We start from the raw sequence: 17036 nt of genomic DNA, 5'->3' as shown, positions 1-17036 counted from the left end.
AGCTATTTCAGTTTCATATATCTAATAACTGATGGACTCAGTTATATTTCTGGATTCAAATGAGGTTTATTGTACTAACAGAAAATGTGCAATCTGCATTTAAACAAAATTTGACCGGTGCAAAAGTATGGGCACCCTTATCATTTTCTTGATTTGAACACTCCTAACTACTTTTTACTGACTTCCTGAAGCACTAAATTGGTTTTGTAACCTCATTGAGCTTTGAACTTCATAGCCAGGTGTATCAAATCATGAGAAAAGGTATTTAAGGTGGCCACTTGCAAGTAGTTCTCCTATTTGATTCTCCTATGAAGAGTGGCATCATGGGCTCCTCAAAACAACTCTCAAATGATCTGAAAACAAAGATTATTCAACATAGCTTTTCAGGGGAAGGATACAAAAAGTTGTCTCAGAGATTTAACCTGTCAGTTTCCACTGTGAGGAACATAGTAAGGAAATGGAAGAACACAGGTACAGTTCTTGGCCTGCCACTTCTGGGCTTAACAAGAAAAATATCAGAAAGGCAGAGAAGAAGAATGGTGAGAACAGTCAAGGACAATCCACAGACCACCTCCAAAGACCTGCAGCATCATCTTGCTGCAGATGGTGTCACTGTGCATCGGTCAACAATACAGCGCACTTTGCACAAGGAGAAACTGTATGGGAGAGTGATGCGAAAGAAGCCGTTTCTGCAAGCACGCCACAAACAGAGTCGCCTGAGGTATGCAAAAGCACATTTGGACAAGCCAGTTACATTTTGGAAGAAGGTCCTGTGGACTGATGAAACAAAGATTGAGTTGTTTGGTCATACAAAAAGGCGTTAGGCATGGAGGCTAAAAAACACAGCATTCCAAGAAAAACACTTGCTACCCACAATAAAATTTGGTGGCGGTTCCATCATGCTTTGGGGCTGTGTGGCCAATGCTGGCACCGGGAATCTTGTTAACCCCTTACCTACAAATGACGTAATATTCCGTCCATGTGACCATGGACCTAGTTACCATGGACGGAATATTACGTCATTGCGATCAGCGGCGCCCACGTGGTGAGCGCCGCTGATCGCGGCCGAGTGTCAGCTAATTATCATAGCTGACACCCGGCACAATGTGTCAGGGGCGGTCACGGACCGCCCCCGACACGTTAACCCCTTGCACACCGCGATCAAACACGATCGCGGTGTACCGGGGGTTAAAGGGAAGCATCGGCAGGGAGGGGGCTCCCTCCGTGCTTCCCTGAGCCCCCCACGGCAGCGCAATGTGCAGCGCTGCTGCGGGGGGCTCCTTTCCTGCAGGTCCCCGGATCCAATATGGCGACGGGGACCTCCGGGGGCCTGCAGGAAGCGCAGGCATGCGGAAGCCTGTGCAGTGCCTGTGACAGATCGCTGATCTGTCACAGTGATCTGTGATGTGACAGATCAGCGATCTGTCACAGGACAGTGATGTCCCCCCTGGGACATTGTAATAAAGTAAAAAAAAAATAAATAAATAAAAAAAAGTGAAAAAATAAAAAAAAAATACAATAAAAGTACACATATTTGGTATCGCCGTGTCCGTAACGACCCACCCTATAAAACTGTCCCAATAGTTAACCCCTTAAGCGAACCCCTTAAAAAATAAAAATAAAAAACGAAGCAAAAAATAATGATTTATTATCATACCGCCGAACAAAAAGTGCAATAACGCGCAATCAAAAAGACACATATAAATATCCATGGTACCGCTGAAAACGTCATCTTGTCCCGCAAAAAACGAGCCACCATACAGCATCATCAGCGAAAAAATAAAAAAGTTATAGCTCGCAGAATAAAGTGATGCAATAATAATTATTTTTTATATAAAATTGTTTTCATTGCATAAAAGCGCCAAAACAAAAAAAGACCTAAATGAGGTATCGCTGTAACCGTACTGACCCGAAGAATAAAACCGCCTTATAAATTTTACCGCACCCGGAACGGCGTAAACGCACCACCCAAAAGAAATTCATGAAACGCTGGTTTTTGTAAATTCTGCGTCCCAAAAAACGAAATAAAAAGCAATCAAAAAATGTCACATGCCCGAACATGATACCAATAAAAGCGTCAACTCGTCCCGCAAAAAATAAGACCTCACATGACTCGGTGGGTCAAAATATGGAAAAATTATAGCTCTCAATATGTGGTGATGCAAAAACTATTTTTACAATAAAAAGCGTCTTTTAGCGTGCGACAGCTGTCAAACATAAAAACCGCCATAAATAGTAAATCAAACCCCCCGTTATCACCCCCTTAGTTAGGGAAAAATAATAAAATTAAAAAAATGTATTTATTTCCATTTTCCCATTAGGGTTAGGGCTAGGGTTAGGGTTAGAATTGGGGGTTTCCACTATTTGCGCACATCAGGTGCTCTCCAAACGCAACATGGCATCTGATCTCAATTCCAGTCAATTCTGCGTTGAAAAAGTCAAATGGTGCTCCTTCCCTTCTAAGCTCTGCCATGCACCCAAACAGTGTTTTACCCCCTCATATGGGGTATCAGCCTACTCAGGACAATTTGCAAAACAACTTTTGGGGTCCTATTTCTCCTGTTGCCCTTAGGAAAATAAAAATTTTGGGGCAAAAATATCATTTTTGTGGAAAAAAAATTTTTTTGTTATTTTCACGCCTGGGCGTTATAAACTTCTGTGAAGCACTTGGGGGTTCAAAGTTCTCACCACACATCTAGATAGGTTCCTTGGGGGGTCTAGTTTCCAAAATGGGGTCATTTGTGGGGGGTTTCCACTGTTTTGGTACATCAGGGGCTTTCCAAACGCGACATGGTGTCTGATTTCAATTCCAGCCAAAAAAGTCAAATGGCGCTGCTTGCCTTCCGAGCTCTGCCTTGTGCCCAAATAGTCATTTACACCCACATATGGGGTATCAGCGTACTCAGGACAAATTGCACAATAACTTTTAGGGTCCTGTTACCCTTGGGAAAATAAAAATTGGGGGTGAAAAGATCATTTTGTGGAAAAAACCCTTGTGGGTTCAAAGTTCTCACCACATATCTAGATAAGTTCCTTAGGGGGTCTAGTTTCAAAAATGGGGTCACTTGTGGGGGGTTTCCACTGTTTAGGTACATCAGGGGCTCTCCAAACGCGACATGGCGTCCGATCAGAATTCCAGCCAATTTTGCATTGAAAAAGTCAAGCGGCGCTCCTTCCCTTCTGAGCTCTGCCATGCGCCGAAACAGTGGTTCCCCCCCACATATCAGGTATCAGCGTGCTCAGGACAAATTGCACAATAATTTTTGCAGTCCAATTTCTCCTGTTACACTTGGTAAAATAAAAAAAAAATTGAACCTGAAGTAATTTTTTTTGTGAAAAAAAGTTAAATGTTAATTTTTTTTAAATATTCAAAAAATTCCTGTGACGCACCTGAAGGGTTAATAAACTCCTTGAATGTGGTATTAAGCACCTTAAGGGGTGCAGTTTTTAGAATGGTGTCACTTTTGGGTATTTTCTATCATATAGACCCCTCAAAGTGGCTTCAAATGTGATGTGGTCCGTAAAAATAAAATGGTGTTGCAAAAATGAGAGATCGCTGGTCAACTTTTAACCCTTATATCTTACTAACAAATAAAAATTTTGGTTCCAAAATTGTGCTGATGTAAAGTAAACATGTGGCAAATGTTACTTATTAACTTTTTTGTGTGCCATATCTCTGTGATTTAAGGGCATAAAAATTCAAAGTTGGAAAATTGTGGAATTTTCAAAATTTTTGCCAAATTTCCGTTTTTCTCATAAATAAACGCAAGTTATATGAATGAAATTTTACCACTAACATGAAGTACAATATGTCACGAGAAAACAACGTCAGAATCACCGGGATCCACGGAAGCGTTTCAGAGTTATGACCTCATAAAGGGACAGTGGTCAGAATTGTAAAAATTGGCCCGGTAGTTAACGTGCAAACCACCCTTGGTATTGAAGGGGTTAAAGTTGAGGGTCGCATGGATTCAACTCAGTATCAGCATATTCTTGACAATGTGCAAGAATCAGTGACGAAGTTGAAGTTACGCAGGGGATGGATATTTCAGCAAGACAATGATCCAAAACACCGCTCCAAATCTACTCAGGCATTCATGCAGAGGAACAATTACAATGTTCTGGAATGGCCATCCCAGTCCCCAGACCTGAATATCATTGAACATCTGTGGGATGATTTGAAGCGGGCTGTCATGACCATCAAACTTAACTGAACTGGAACTGTTTTGTTAACAGGAATGGTCACAAATACCTTCATCCAGGAACTCATTAATAGCTACAGGAAGCAACTAGAGGCTGTTATTTTTGCAAAAGGAGGATCTACGAAATATTAATGTCACTTTTATGTTAAGGTGCCCATACTTTTGCACCGGTCAAATTTTGTTTAAATGCAGATTGCACATTTTCTCTTAGTACAATAAACCTCATTTGAATCCAGAAATATAACTGAGTCCATCAGTTATTAGATATATGAAACTGAAATAGCTGTTGCAAAAAACAAAATTGTTATAAAGAAAAAAGGTTAACATTAATAGGGGTGCCCAAACTTTAACATATGACTGTATTCCAGAGCTGCACTCACTATTCTGCTGGTGCAGGCACTGTGTACATACATTACATTACTGATCCTGAGTTACATCCTGTATTATCCTCCAGCGCTGCACTCACTATTCTGCTGGTGCAGTCACTGTGTACATACAATTTTACTGATCCTGAGTTACATCCTGTATTATTATTCTCCAGAGCTGCACTCACTATTCTGCTGAGCTTGTGCTGGTGATATGCATTCTGGCATATGCCATCCTTATGCCACACTTTCTACAATTATTTGATGGAGGAGAATTAAGTGCCCTTGTGTTATAGAAACTCAGATAAATTGTCATGGTGGCGTCAGTCTTTAAGCTTACTGACTGTTTCCAGTTGGCCAGTGTCCTGGAGCTGGCCGTGCAACGCTACACTATGGCAGGATTGTCTCTTACCTGGAGTAAGTGTAAACCTCGATATTCTGTATGGTCTTGTCCCGCTGGTTCAGGAGCAGAGCTTCTTCATTTTCCAGGATGTTTTCCTTTCCTATCCCGGTGTCTTCTGTGCGGATGTTTTCTTTCTGGTAACAGATGACATTGGAAACGGGAAACATTATGTTGTAACAATCGCAATATTTCTGTAAAATCTACCTCAGCTTTAATGTAAGAAAAAAATGCAAGTTAAAATAAATAAGAGTCATGTGACTACACAGTGATCAACACGTGTCCGATGTGACCGAGGTACTGGAGAGGTTGTGGCGTCATCAGCGTAGTGTGCGGACTCCGGGGGTCCGCAATCATTCAGCTTTGTCATATGAGTGGTAACAGGTGATACATACAGTACATGTTAGAGGATGCGGGAAAGGAGAAGACAAGCTCAGTGTCCCCGATCTATATGTATGAGCAACTGTATATACATGTCTAAATATACAGTTATCACAAAAGTGAGTACACCCCCATGACATTTCGGTTAACACCCGATAAATTTTCATGGGACAACACTGAAGATCTGATCGTTTGACACAATGTACAGTAGTCAATGTGCAGCTTGTATAACAGTCTAAATCTAGTGTCCTCTAAATAACTCAAGAATGCTCTCAGTGGGAAAAACAAGACAATCTTATAGTTATACCACCTTTTAATGGCAAACAAACAAAATAAATGATGCTACACAGCAGCTTTCAAGACCTCTTTTATGTCTCACCTCAGGCATGGTATAACAAAGTATCTAAAGAAACAAATATATGCACACAAAAAAAAACAACAAAACAGTGGCAAGGCATAATAAGTGGACATACAAACAAACTGAGGTAAGATAATGAATCCTTAACTGGATTAGATTAGTGGTGTGAAAGTTTTATAGTCCCAATATCCAAGTAAGATCAGAGGCCTGATGCTCTCAATGTCTCTGGATGAGGTTCTTCAGATTGTGTAGTGAGTAATATTTCCTCCTGACAGATTTTATCCTGTGTGAATGGAATAAAAAAAACTGGTTTGGGGCTGCCGGCTCTAGGGGGAGGGGCTACAGGTCACTGAGGGAACTATGAATGCCAACATGTGACATAATGAAGCAGGGCATGATTCTCTGGGGAAAATGGGCCACAGGGCACTATTCCAACATAACGACCCCAAACACCTCCAAGACCACCACTGCCGTGTAGAGAAACAGAGGGTAAAGGTGCTGGACTGGTCAAGCACGTCTCCAGACCTAAATACTACTGAGCATCTGTGGTGCCTCCTCAACCAGAAGGTGGAGGAGTGCAAGGTCTCCAACATCCACCAGCTCCATATCGTCGTCAAGGAGAAGGGAAGAGTGAAAATAATGACTTCCATGCGCAAGAGAGTTAAGGCAGAAAATAATGATCAACACCCAAAAGTGTCACAATTTGGTCATTTTCACTTAGGGGTGTACTCACTTTGTTGCCAGAGGTTTAGACAGTCTTCAGTATCGTCCCATGAAAAGTTATATTTACAAAAATGTGAGGAGTGTACTCACTTTTGCGAGATGCTGTACACAATGTATGTGCATGTACATCTGTGCTGCTAGCAATCCCCCATCCCAGACTGTCAGAAGGTTACTGAACATCACGTACCTGACAGTCTGCAATCCACGTCTGTAAACTAGAAAATGTAAAACTTGCCCAATTTCCACCATAGTAATTTTTTCTGAAACACAAAAAGGAAATATAAAGACAAGGGAGAAAATGTGGGGAAAGGGAGGCAAACAAAGCGCAGGAAAAAGGAAGGAAAAAAAAGCAAATGTGAGAGAAAAAAAAAGAAAGGCGGGGAAAAGGAAAGAAAAAAAAAAGAGCAGGGAAGAAAGAAAGCACGGGGAAAGCAAGAGGGAACAACAGAGTGTAGCCGGGTGTTAATGGCATGTAATAATATAACTCTTGGTGATACATTCTCGGTCCTCTGGGAGAGACCTCATCCATCCGGATCATTTAGACGTGGAACGATTTAGCAAGATGCAGTCACATAATGGGCATACAATTCCTCACTCCCCAACTTGGGCTCATTTTACTACTTGTTGGTATGCTTCACACCCCAGTTAGGGTGCAGACCCCAATTTCAGAGTGAATTCTAATGACGTGACAGAAAACAACTGACTTAAAAAGGGGGTGCAGAAGGGATAAAACACCACATAAGGAAGCTGTGAGCGGTCCGGCCTCCCCCTAACATCACCAGAATGGACACTACATTCTGCAGCAAATGGATGTGCACAGTCAGGTGATGCACAGATCTCTCACGATGATATCATAATCTGTGGAGTTACTCCGGACCAGGGCTTGGAGCATCTTCAAGAATGTACATGTCCATTATAATATTTGATAATAAATTGCTGTTATTGCCATGTCCGCCCTCCATGGAGGCGCCTCTCTGAGGCCGTGGTGATTGACACTGGCGGCAGGTACATACAGACCACCCTCCTTCAATTACAACCTGGTACCGGTCAGATCAGTCAATGGGAACTAATGACATCAGCCAATCGAAATGCAAATGACCAGAACGGAGCATAAATCCTCCTCAATGGCATTTGTATAACCTTTGTTATCACCACTTGGCAAGCAGCAGATGGCTCCGGGTCTCCGTACACCCGGCAGTAACGGAAAGTCACATGACAGAGAATCGCTCTGTAAAGTCTCTAACCATTATCTCCAGGGCTCCTGATAACATTCTCACTGTCCAGAATTGCCACAGTACCTACTGTAGATGATCCAACGTACAACCAAGAAAGGCTTTACTGGAAACCATGGTGGGCACAGCCGCAGATCTGGGGCTACTTACGAGTCAAGATGGAGGACGCGCTGTCCGATCCGGGAGCAGGCAGCTGCAATGATCGACTCCGGCAGGCCTGCGGAAACAGACATTATCATTATTAGCACAGACGGATCTCCAGGTGTGAAGTGTCAGGGAGGAAGAATCACTATTCAGGTATTCTTCAGAGACAAATTAAAAAGCAAAAATCCAATATTCTGGAATCAATGGGAGCTAAAAAAGTTGGATCATTGGACAACAGAACAGGGAGGAGGTGACATCACAAGGAATATAGAGCCATAATCTACACCGGTAACGGGAAAGGGGAGGTCAGAAAGACCCTGACACCAACAAAGACTGAACCTGGGGCAATAATCACAGCTCAGTACACACAAAACAGAACTGCAGTGTAAAGCAAGGAACAAAGCCACAAGATGGAGCTCTAATGAGAAAGGGGAACTCTGCAGTCACCTCAGATGTCAGCAGACACAGTGGCTGCACCAGCAGAATAGTGAGTGCAGCTCTGGAGGATAATACAGGATGTAACTCAGGATCAGTAATATATGTACACAGTGACTGCACCAGCAGAATAGTTAGTGCAGCTCTGGAGTATAATACAGGATGTAACTCAGGATCAGTAATGTATGTACAGTATGTACACAGTGACTGCACCAGCAGAATAGAGAGTGCAGCTCTGGGGTATAATACAGGATGTAACTTAGGATTAGTAATGTAATGTATGTATGCAGTGACTGCACCAACAGAATAGCGAGTGCAGCTCTGGAGGATAATACAGGACCTAACTCAGGATCAGTAATGTAATGTATGTACACGGTGACTGCACCAGCACAATAGTGAGTTCTGCTCTGGAGTATAATACAGCAGGATGTAACTAAGGATCAGTGATGTAATGTACAGTACGTACACAGTGATCATCAGCAGAATAGCGAGTGCAGCTCTGGAGTAAAATAAAAAGATGCCATTTTAAAAAAAATCCCTCACTTTCCTTTCCATCTATCGAAAAGACTATCACTGATCAAATTTATCTGTTCTCATATGCAAATTGCCTCTTCAGAGAAAAAGAGGACTTGAACTCTATAGTGCCACCTGTTGGTAGTAGCGATCCTACAAGTCACAATCAACCCTTTAATGAGTCTTGTAATATGACTTAGGATAAAAGCCAAATCAGAATCTCACTTTGCAGACACGGTGTTTCGAGCTATTGGCTCTCGTCAGTGCAAAGTATGAGAACTGATTTGGCTAGTGATCTGGACTGAGGTCTAAGGGGTAAGGTTTCTCCTTGTGGAGCATTACATGGTGAATAAGCCTCCTTACCATAACAAGCCAGAGCTAGCATGTCACTCTCCACAAGGAGAAACCTTACCCCTTAGACCTCAGTCCAGGGCCTCTCACCTAGCCAAATCAGTTCTCATACTTTGCACTGATGAGGGCCAATAGTTCGAAACCCGTGTCTGCAAATAGCGATTCTGATTTGGCTTTTATCCTAAGTCATATTACAAGACACGTTAAAGGGTTGATTGTGACTTGTAGGATCGCTACTACCAACAGGTGGGGCAATAGAGTTCAAGTCCTCTTTTTCTCTGAAGAGGCAATTTGCATATTACCGTATTTTTCAGACTATAAGACGCACCCCAAATTTTCTGAAGAAAAATAGGGAAAAAAATTAATGCGTCAAATGAGGGTCCGTCTCACAGTCCGAATTATTCAGCTTACCTGGAGGGTAGGGTGTGATATGGAACGCTGGTGGAGTGGGGTCACAGGAGGTGGTGTGGCTCATCCCTGGCTGGTGCAGCAGGTTCGGTGGTGTGGGGGCTCTGCCATTTTGTGAACGCCCCCACACATCCATCCTAGGCTGATGGGCGGCGATTTGGCAGATGATCGGTGGTGCGGGGGCTCCGCCGGCATTGGTGGAAATCCCGGAGCCCCAGCACATCCATCCCGGGCTGGTGCGGCACTTTTGCAGGCATTTTGTGAAAGGAGCCCCCACACTTCCATTGTTGTAATGCTAATTTGAAAATGGCCGCGCATAGTGAGATCTCGGCAGACGAGATCTCGTCTCCCGAGACGACATCTCGTCTCCTGAGATCTCACTCTGCGCATGTGCCGCCGGAGGCAGCCATTTTCCTGAAGCTCAATTCATCATTACATTGTTGTAATGCTGAATTGAGCTTCAGGAAAATGGCCGCCGGAGGTGGCGCAAGCGCAGAGTGAGATCTCAGGAGACGAGATTTCGTCTCCCGGGACGACATCTCGTCTCGCGAGTGCTCACTATGCACGGCCATTTTCAAATCAGCATTACAACAATGGAAGTGCGGGGGCTCCTTTCACAAAATGCCGGCGGAGCCCCTGCACCGCCGAACACCTGCAAAAGTGCCGCACCAGCCCGGGATGGATGTGCGGGGGCTCTGGGATTTCCACCAATGTCGGCAGAGCCCCCGCACCACCGATCATCTGCCAAATCGCCGCCCATCAGCCTCGGATGGTGTCTCCTGGTAAGTGCATCTGGACCATAAGACGCACCCCCACTTTTCCCCAGAGGAGCATTGCATGGCGAATCAGCCTCCTTACCTTGACAAGCCAGAGCTGGCATGTCACTCTCCACAAGGAGAAACCTTACCCCTTAGACCTCGGTGAAAATATAGGAAGATAAGCAATGACAGTTGCTCGCAACTAAACCTGTACTAGTATAGGCTGTACTCAATACATACCACATGTAGGTAATGGAAAGTACAATGTGCTGGAAGCTATAGTATAATGTAAGGCTGCTGACAGAGTAAAAAAAAAAAAAAATATAGACCACACCACTGCGGATTCACCTGCGGATTTTTTTGTGCGGATCCGCAGGTAAAGTGACCTGCGGTTTGACACCTGGACAATGGAATAGGTGTCAAACCACAGCAGAATCCACAGAAAGAATGGACATGCTGCGGATTTAAAATCGCAGCTTTTCCGCACGGAAAAATCCGCAGCGTGTGCACTACGGATTTAAAATCCCATTGAATAACAAAGTACTGTACACTGTCTGCGGATCCGCACATACCCTTAGACCTCTGTTCTCATAGACATTCCCAGTGTAAGATAGTGTGAGGCATTCTCTGGGGTGGGGGGCGAAAGCCTCCCTCATTACTTAGGATTAACCCCTTGTGAATAGACCTGACTGCTCTGAGAGCAGACATAATTAATACTCACCCTCCACTGAAAAGATGAAAGACACAAACTTTCTAAAACTTCTGCAGCTGCCACATTTATTTTTATCATTGCAGAAGAGAAATCAATACACAATGAGCAGATAAAAAATATCAGAGGCAAAAATGAAGATAAGTCTTGGTGTGTGAGTGCAGGGGGGGCACGGAGCCCCCTGACAACCACGGAGGACGAATAGATCTTACTTTACCAGGAGCGCGAGGCGGAATCGCTCCCTCATGCTCCATTACTGATTATTAATGGGCAGGACGCTCGGCCAGACGGAAATATACACAATTTTCAAGGGATGGATGCAACTTGTGACCATTAGTAAATACTGATCCCCCACCCCCCACTAACCACAGAGATCGGTCAACAGGAGAGACCAGAGGCAGCGCAAGGAGATGTAAAACGCAACCCCAATATGAGATATTATATCAGTACAGGAGCGTTATAAGAGGGGCTGATATTCATATATGGTGTAATGTCTGGAGATATTAGTACTGAAGTATTATAAGAGGGGCTCATATCAATCATATATGATGTCACAGACGTTCCCTGAAGAAGGGTGAAACGCGCGTCGGGGCTCCAGATACTTGTAGGTAGGCTGTCCCTGTACAGATATGTATGGATTCCTGTTTAGATTTACCTATCGAGGTAATGATCTTATGTGTGATTATTGATTATCCATTTTCTTAGTATTTATGACCATTTCATATGGTTGTGCATTGACGGCCAAAAAAATTCTTTACAAGTTGAACGAAACTAAAAAATCTTAACTTTGAAGTGTTTAATTGTGAATTTTTCATTACAATTACTATTGAGAAGTGAACGCTGAGCTTTGCTTGGTCGCTATGGGCAACCAGGCCAGTTTTGCTACTAGACAGTTTATTCATCTCCCCCATTGTGTGCACTTTTAAGTGAAAGCATGTCGAGGATTTTACAAGTAATATGTTTGGGGTTTTTTGCCGCCTCTGTATTCCCGTTTGTCCTCTTGGCACCATACAGCCCGTGTCCCTCTCATTTTCATCTCTTTCCCTGGACAGAAGTGATCTTTTTAATATGGGATCTGCACTGATTGTTATTGGGCTTGTTTGTCTTCGTACATCTGTACCCACCCATTGTTACTGTTGGCTTTACTATGCATGGGATTTTTGGCATTACTTACTGTGGTTGGAGGACTGACTACATGTGGAGGTCTGCGAATATCTATATCCCCTCTGTGCCACATAAAACACCATGTTCCAACCACACTGATCTTTTGCTCATCCTGCTATAATGCCGTTCTTCGCCGCAATCCTCCAGGTGACTCCGCTTTGTCAGTTTCCACCTCTCTGGTGACTGACCCCACTATTACAGCACCACGTATATCTATATCCCTGCTCTGCAGCGTATATAGCTATATCTCCGCTGTGCCGCATATACACACAGTTAAAATTGTTGGTACTCCTCGTTTAATGACAGAAAAATCCACAATGGTGACAGAAATAACTTGAATCTGACAAAAGTAATAACTAAAAAAATCTATGAAAATGAACAAATGAAAGTCAGACATTGCTTTTCACCATGCTTCCACAGAATCTTTTTAAAAATAAAACTCATGAAATAGACCTGGGCAGAAATGATGGTACCCCTGAAAATAATGTGACAAAAGGGACATGTTACATCAAGGTGTGTCCACTAATTAGCATCACAGGTGTCTACAATCTTGGAATCAGTGAGTGGCCTGTATAGAGGGCTACAGATACTCACTGTGCTGTTTGGTGACAGGGTGTGTATCACACTCAACATGGACCAGAGGAAGCAAAGGAAAGAGTTGTCTCAGGAGATTAGAAAGAAAACTATAGACAAACATGTTAAAAGGTAAAAGTTATAAGACCACCTCCAAGCAGCTTTATGTTCCTGTGACTACAGATGCACATATTATTCAGAAATTTAAGCTCCATGGGACTGTAGCCAACCTCCCTGGACGTGGCCGCAGGAGGAAAATTGATGACGAATCAAAGAGACGGATAATAAGAATGGTAACAAAAGAGCCCAGAAAAACTTCTAAACAGATTAAAGGTGAACTTCAAGCTCAAGGAACATCAGTGTCAGATTACACCCTCTGTCGTTGTATGAGCCAAAGTGGACTTCAGGGGAAACGACCAAGGAGGACACCATTGTTGGGAAAAAAAAAAATAAAAAAGTCAGACTGGAATTTGCCAAACTACATGTTGACAAGCAACAAAGCTTCTGGGAGAATGTCCTATGGACAAATGAGAAAAAAAATATGGAACTTTTTGGCAAGGCACATCAGCTTTATGTTCACAAACGGAAAAATGAAGCATATCAAGAAAAGAACACTGTCCCTACTGTGAAACATGGAGGAGGCTCTGTTATGTTCTGGTGCAGCTTTGCTGCATCTGGCACAGGGTGTCTAGAATCTGTGCAGGGTACAATGATATCTCAAGACTATCAAGGGATTCTAGAGAGAAATGTGCTGACCAGTGTTAGAAAGCTTGGTCTCAGTCACAGGTCATGGGTCTTGCAACAGGATAATGACCCAAAACACACAGCTAACAACACCCAAGAATGGCTAAGAGGACAACATTGGACTATTCTGAAGTGGCCTTCTATGAGCCTAAATCCTATTGAGCATCTTTGGAAAGAGCAGAAACATGCTGTCTGGAAAAGGCAACCTTCAAACACGAGACAACTGGAGCAGTTTGCTCTTGAGGAGTGGGCCAAAATACCTGCTGAGAGGAGCAGAAGTCTCATTGACAGTTAAGGTACTGTCACACTTAGCAATACACCAGCGATCCCCACCAACGATATGACGCGGTCAGGATCGCTGGTGCATCGCTAAGTGGTCGCTAATGAGCTGCCACACAGGCAGATCTCACCAGCGGCATCGCAGGGGTTGGGGGTCGTTACTTACCTGTCAGACGAGGCGATCCTGACGTCCTCCCGTCTGCGTCCATGCGTCGCTCGTCTCCACAGCAGGAAGCCGACGACTAGAAACGGTCCAGGACGTTCTCGCGCGATCAGTGATTGCCAGCGGGGCAGCGGTATCACATGTAGCAATATCGCTATAACGTCACAAAAACCAGTGACGTTATAGCGATATCGCTTAGTGTGACAGGCCCTTTACAGGAATCGCTTGATTGCCTCAAAAGGTTGTGCAACAAAATATTAAGTTAAGGGTACCATCATTTCTGTCCAGGCCTATTTCATGTTTTATTGTTTAAAAAAAATTCTGTCCTCATGGTTGAAAAGCAATGTCTGACTTTCATTTGAAAACGTTCATAGATTTTTGGTTTATTATTACTTTTGTCAGATTCAAGTTATTTCTGTGACCATTGTGGGTTTTTCTGTCATTAAATGAGGGGTACCAATAAATTTGACCACGTGTGTATATCCATATCCTCGCTGAGCTGCATACATCTATCTCTGCTGTGCCGCTACATCTATAGCCCCACTGTTCCTTGTATAGCTATATCCCTCTTTTTGGTTTGTTTTAAACATCTTTTTATTGGTTTAACAAAGAGAAATAACATTACATGTGACTGATATGATCAAGCATTATTAGTTTGTTACATTTCCAGTTTGATCTTACTAATCGTATATTTACATCTCATATATTACTGCTTGATACTTGTTGCTATGCAGTAAACCAGGTAGTATCCGTCTAAGTTTTACTGCTTAAACTCGTGAGTCACAGACAAAATCTTTGACGTAGATCCCTGGAAAAGATGTGCACATCAGTTGTAACAAAATACAAATTTTTAACTGAGTAGGCCTGTTTCACACATCTGTTTGTGTCCATCAGTCAAAATCCGCCGTTTTGCATTATTCTTGGTGGATCCTTTTTTTTTTCCCATTGAGATGCATTACCGGCGGATCTTGATGGATGGCCATCTGTTGGATCCGGTTTTTTGTGGATCTACCAAAATTTTGACGTCCGCCGACATGCCCAAACGGACCATGCAACGTTTTTTTGGGCGGCAGGATCTGCACTTCTCACTGAGCATGCCCGAAAGACTTCACTCTGCCGCAAATTTAACCCTAAACTCTGTTCTGGCGGCTGAAAAATTCTCATTCTGTCTCTCCTTCCCCAGGCAGCGGTTCCTTTAAAATTCTTCCTTTGACGGATCCGTTAAAATAACGGTCCGGTGACGAACGTTGTGGTCAGTACAGAAACGGATCCGCTATTTTAGCAGATTTTGACTGAAGAGAAAAAAACTGCTGTGTGAAACAGGCCGTAGAAAGAATAAAAGGTAGAGAAGTAGAGTGGATAGAAGGGGGGAGTATATATCCCCCTTTTTATAGATCTATATCCTTGCTGTTTTTTGAATATCTATATTCCCGCTGTTCCTTGTACATCTATGTCCCAGCTGGGCCGCGTACATCTATATCTGCGCTGTTTGTATCTATCTATCACCCCTGATACTTGCAGAGCTACTGTATATTCTCCATGTTTTTTGTACATCTGTATCCTCCCCCCTGTTCCCTGAATATCTATATCCCCCCTGTACTCCGACACATTCTGGGACAGGCTTTGGTGTTCTGCACATACCTCAGTGGCCACGACACCGCTCTTCGCTTCTCCCATTACCACACTGTATCTATAAGTGCAGCTGAGGGTAGGAATACACGTGACGCCATGGCTGGAGGTGATGTCAGCAGCGTCCAGTATATGAGGGGCCCCTGGGGGGACACATGCCGCTCTCCTCCCACATTCCGTGGCCCCTGGACTCCCACCAGCCGGGTCACTCACACACACCGATACCACATCCTACCGTGTCCCCACCTGTGCCCAGCAGCACCACGTCCACCTCTGCAGGCAGCTCGTCCGCCATCTTGCCGGAGAGGAGCGATCATGTGACCAAACCGGAAGAGCTCATTGGTCAGAATCGGCGGCGCCAGAGCGGCCATGCTTAATGCTGGCAGATGCTAGAGGTGTGTTAAGAATACACTGTATACACATATATACAGAGTATAATAACCCCCATCGTCTCTCGCAGGTGGAGTAGGCATCTACATACAGCTACAATCTGAATAAAAGAAGAGGAAAGGCGTTACTGACAGTAACTAATCACATCACTGCTATCATACCTACTTAGCGAAATAGATAACAAAAGTCGCGATTTGATTGGTTGTTCTGCTCCCACTATCACATATACATAGGATCTGACAACTGTCACCTGCAGGAATAAGGTGTCTAAAGGTCCTGTCACACTAAGGCTAGTTTCACATTAGCGTTTTTTTGCGCAGCGCATCGGGCGCATAAAAAACGCAAAGAAAAACGCAAAACAAACGCGCGTTTTTTTAACGTCATGCGCACGCTGATGTGTAAAAAAAACGCAGCGTTGTTTGCGTTTTACATGCGTTTTTTGCATGCGTTGGCGTTTTTTATGCACATGCGTTTTTAAGTGTGACGTTTTTTCCATTGTCTAGAGAACATTCTAGACTTGTTTCACTCAAAAACGCATGCGTAAAAAAACGCAACCGTGCGCAAGACCATGCGCACGCATGCGTTACCATAGACTTCAATGTGTTGTTTTTGCGCATTCCGTGCGCAAGCGTGCGCATGCGTTTTTTTGCCGAGACAGGGCGCACCAAAAAATCCAACATGTTGCGTCTGGCGCACCTGGCGCAAAAGACAAAAAAACGCATGCGCACGAAAACGCAAGTGTGCGCAAAAACATGCGCACGTCATGTTAAACATAGGTGCGCAGTGCGCATGCGCACGGGTGCGCACGATGCGCTGCGCACAAAAGCGCAAATGTGAAACCAGCCTTAGCAATGCACCAGCGATCCCGACCAGCGATATGACGCGGTCAGGATCGCTGGTGCATCGCTAAGTGGTTGCTAGTGAGCTGCCACACAGGCAGATCTCACCAGCGACATCGCTGGGGACGGGGATCGCTACTTACCTGTCACACCAGGCGATCCTGCGTCCTCCCGCCCGGCTCCACACGTCGCTCGTCGTCACAGCAGGAAGCGCCGCAGGAAGCTGACGACGAGAAACAGTCCAGGACGTTCTCGCGCGATCAGCAATAACCAGCG

At 44.0% G+C, this 17036-nt stretch overlaps 1 protein-coding gene across 3 annotated transcripts in view; it reads right to left on the bottom strand.

Annotated features, from left to right (window-relative positions):
* The window catches only part of CHM (CHM Rab escort protein), a 94911-nt gene extending 78982 nt beyond the window's left edge, over positions 1 to 15929 (bottom strand). For 2 of the 3 annotated variants that reach the window (XM_073589887.1, XM_073589888.1), the window contains exons 1-4: positions 15778 to 15929; positions 7812 to 7878; positions 6617 to 6689; positions 4980 to 5104 (exon numbers count right to left, since the gene is read on the bottom strand). In XM_073589887.1, coding sequence (XP_073445988.1) covers positions 4980 to 5104; positions 6617 to 6689; positions 7812 to 7878; positions 15778 to 15826 — 314 coding nt within the window. In that variant the 5' untranslated portion in view covers positions 15827 to 15929. Of the gene's footprint in view, positions 1 to 4975; positions 5105 to 6616; positions 6690 to 7811; positions 7879 to 15777 lie in introns of those variants that run through there. The other variant, XM_073589889.1, reaches the window with a different exon arrangement.
* Positions 15930 to 17036: the final 1107 nt, after the last annotated feature.

Source organism: Dendrobates tinctorius, unplaced genomic scaffold (genome assembly GCF_039654945.1).
Source record: "Dendrobates tinctorius isolate UK_male_01 unplaced genomic scaffold, ASM3965494v1 ptg000114l, whole genome shotgun sequence".
Taxonomy (NCBI): domain Eukaryota; kingdom Metazoa; phylum Chordata; class Amphibia; order Anura; family Dendrobatidae; genus Dendrobates; species Dendrobates tinctorius.
This window is presented reverse-complemented; position numbering and strand designations above follow the sequence as displayed.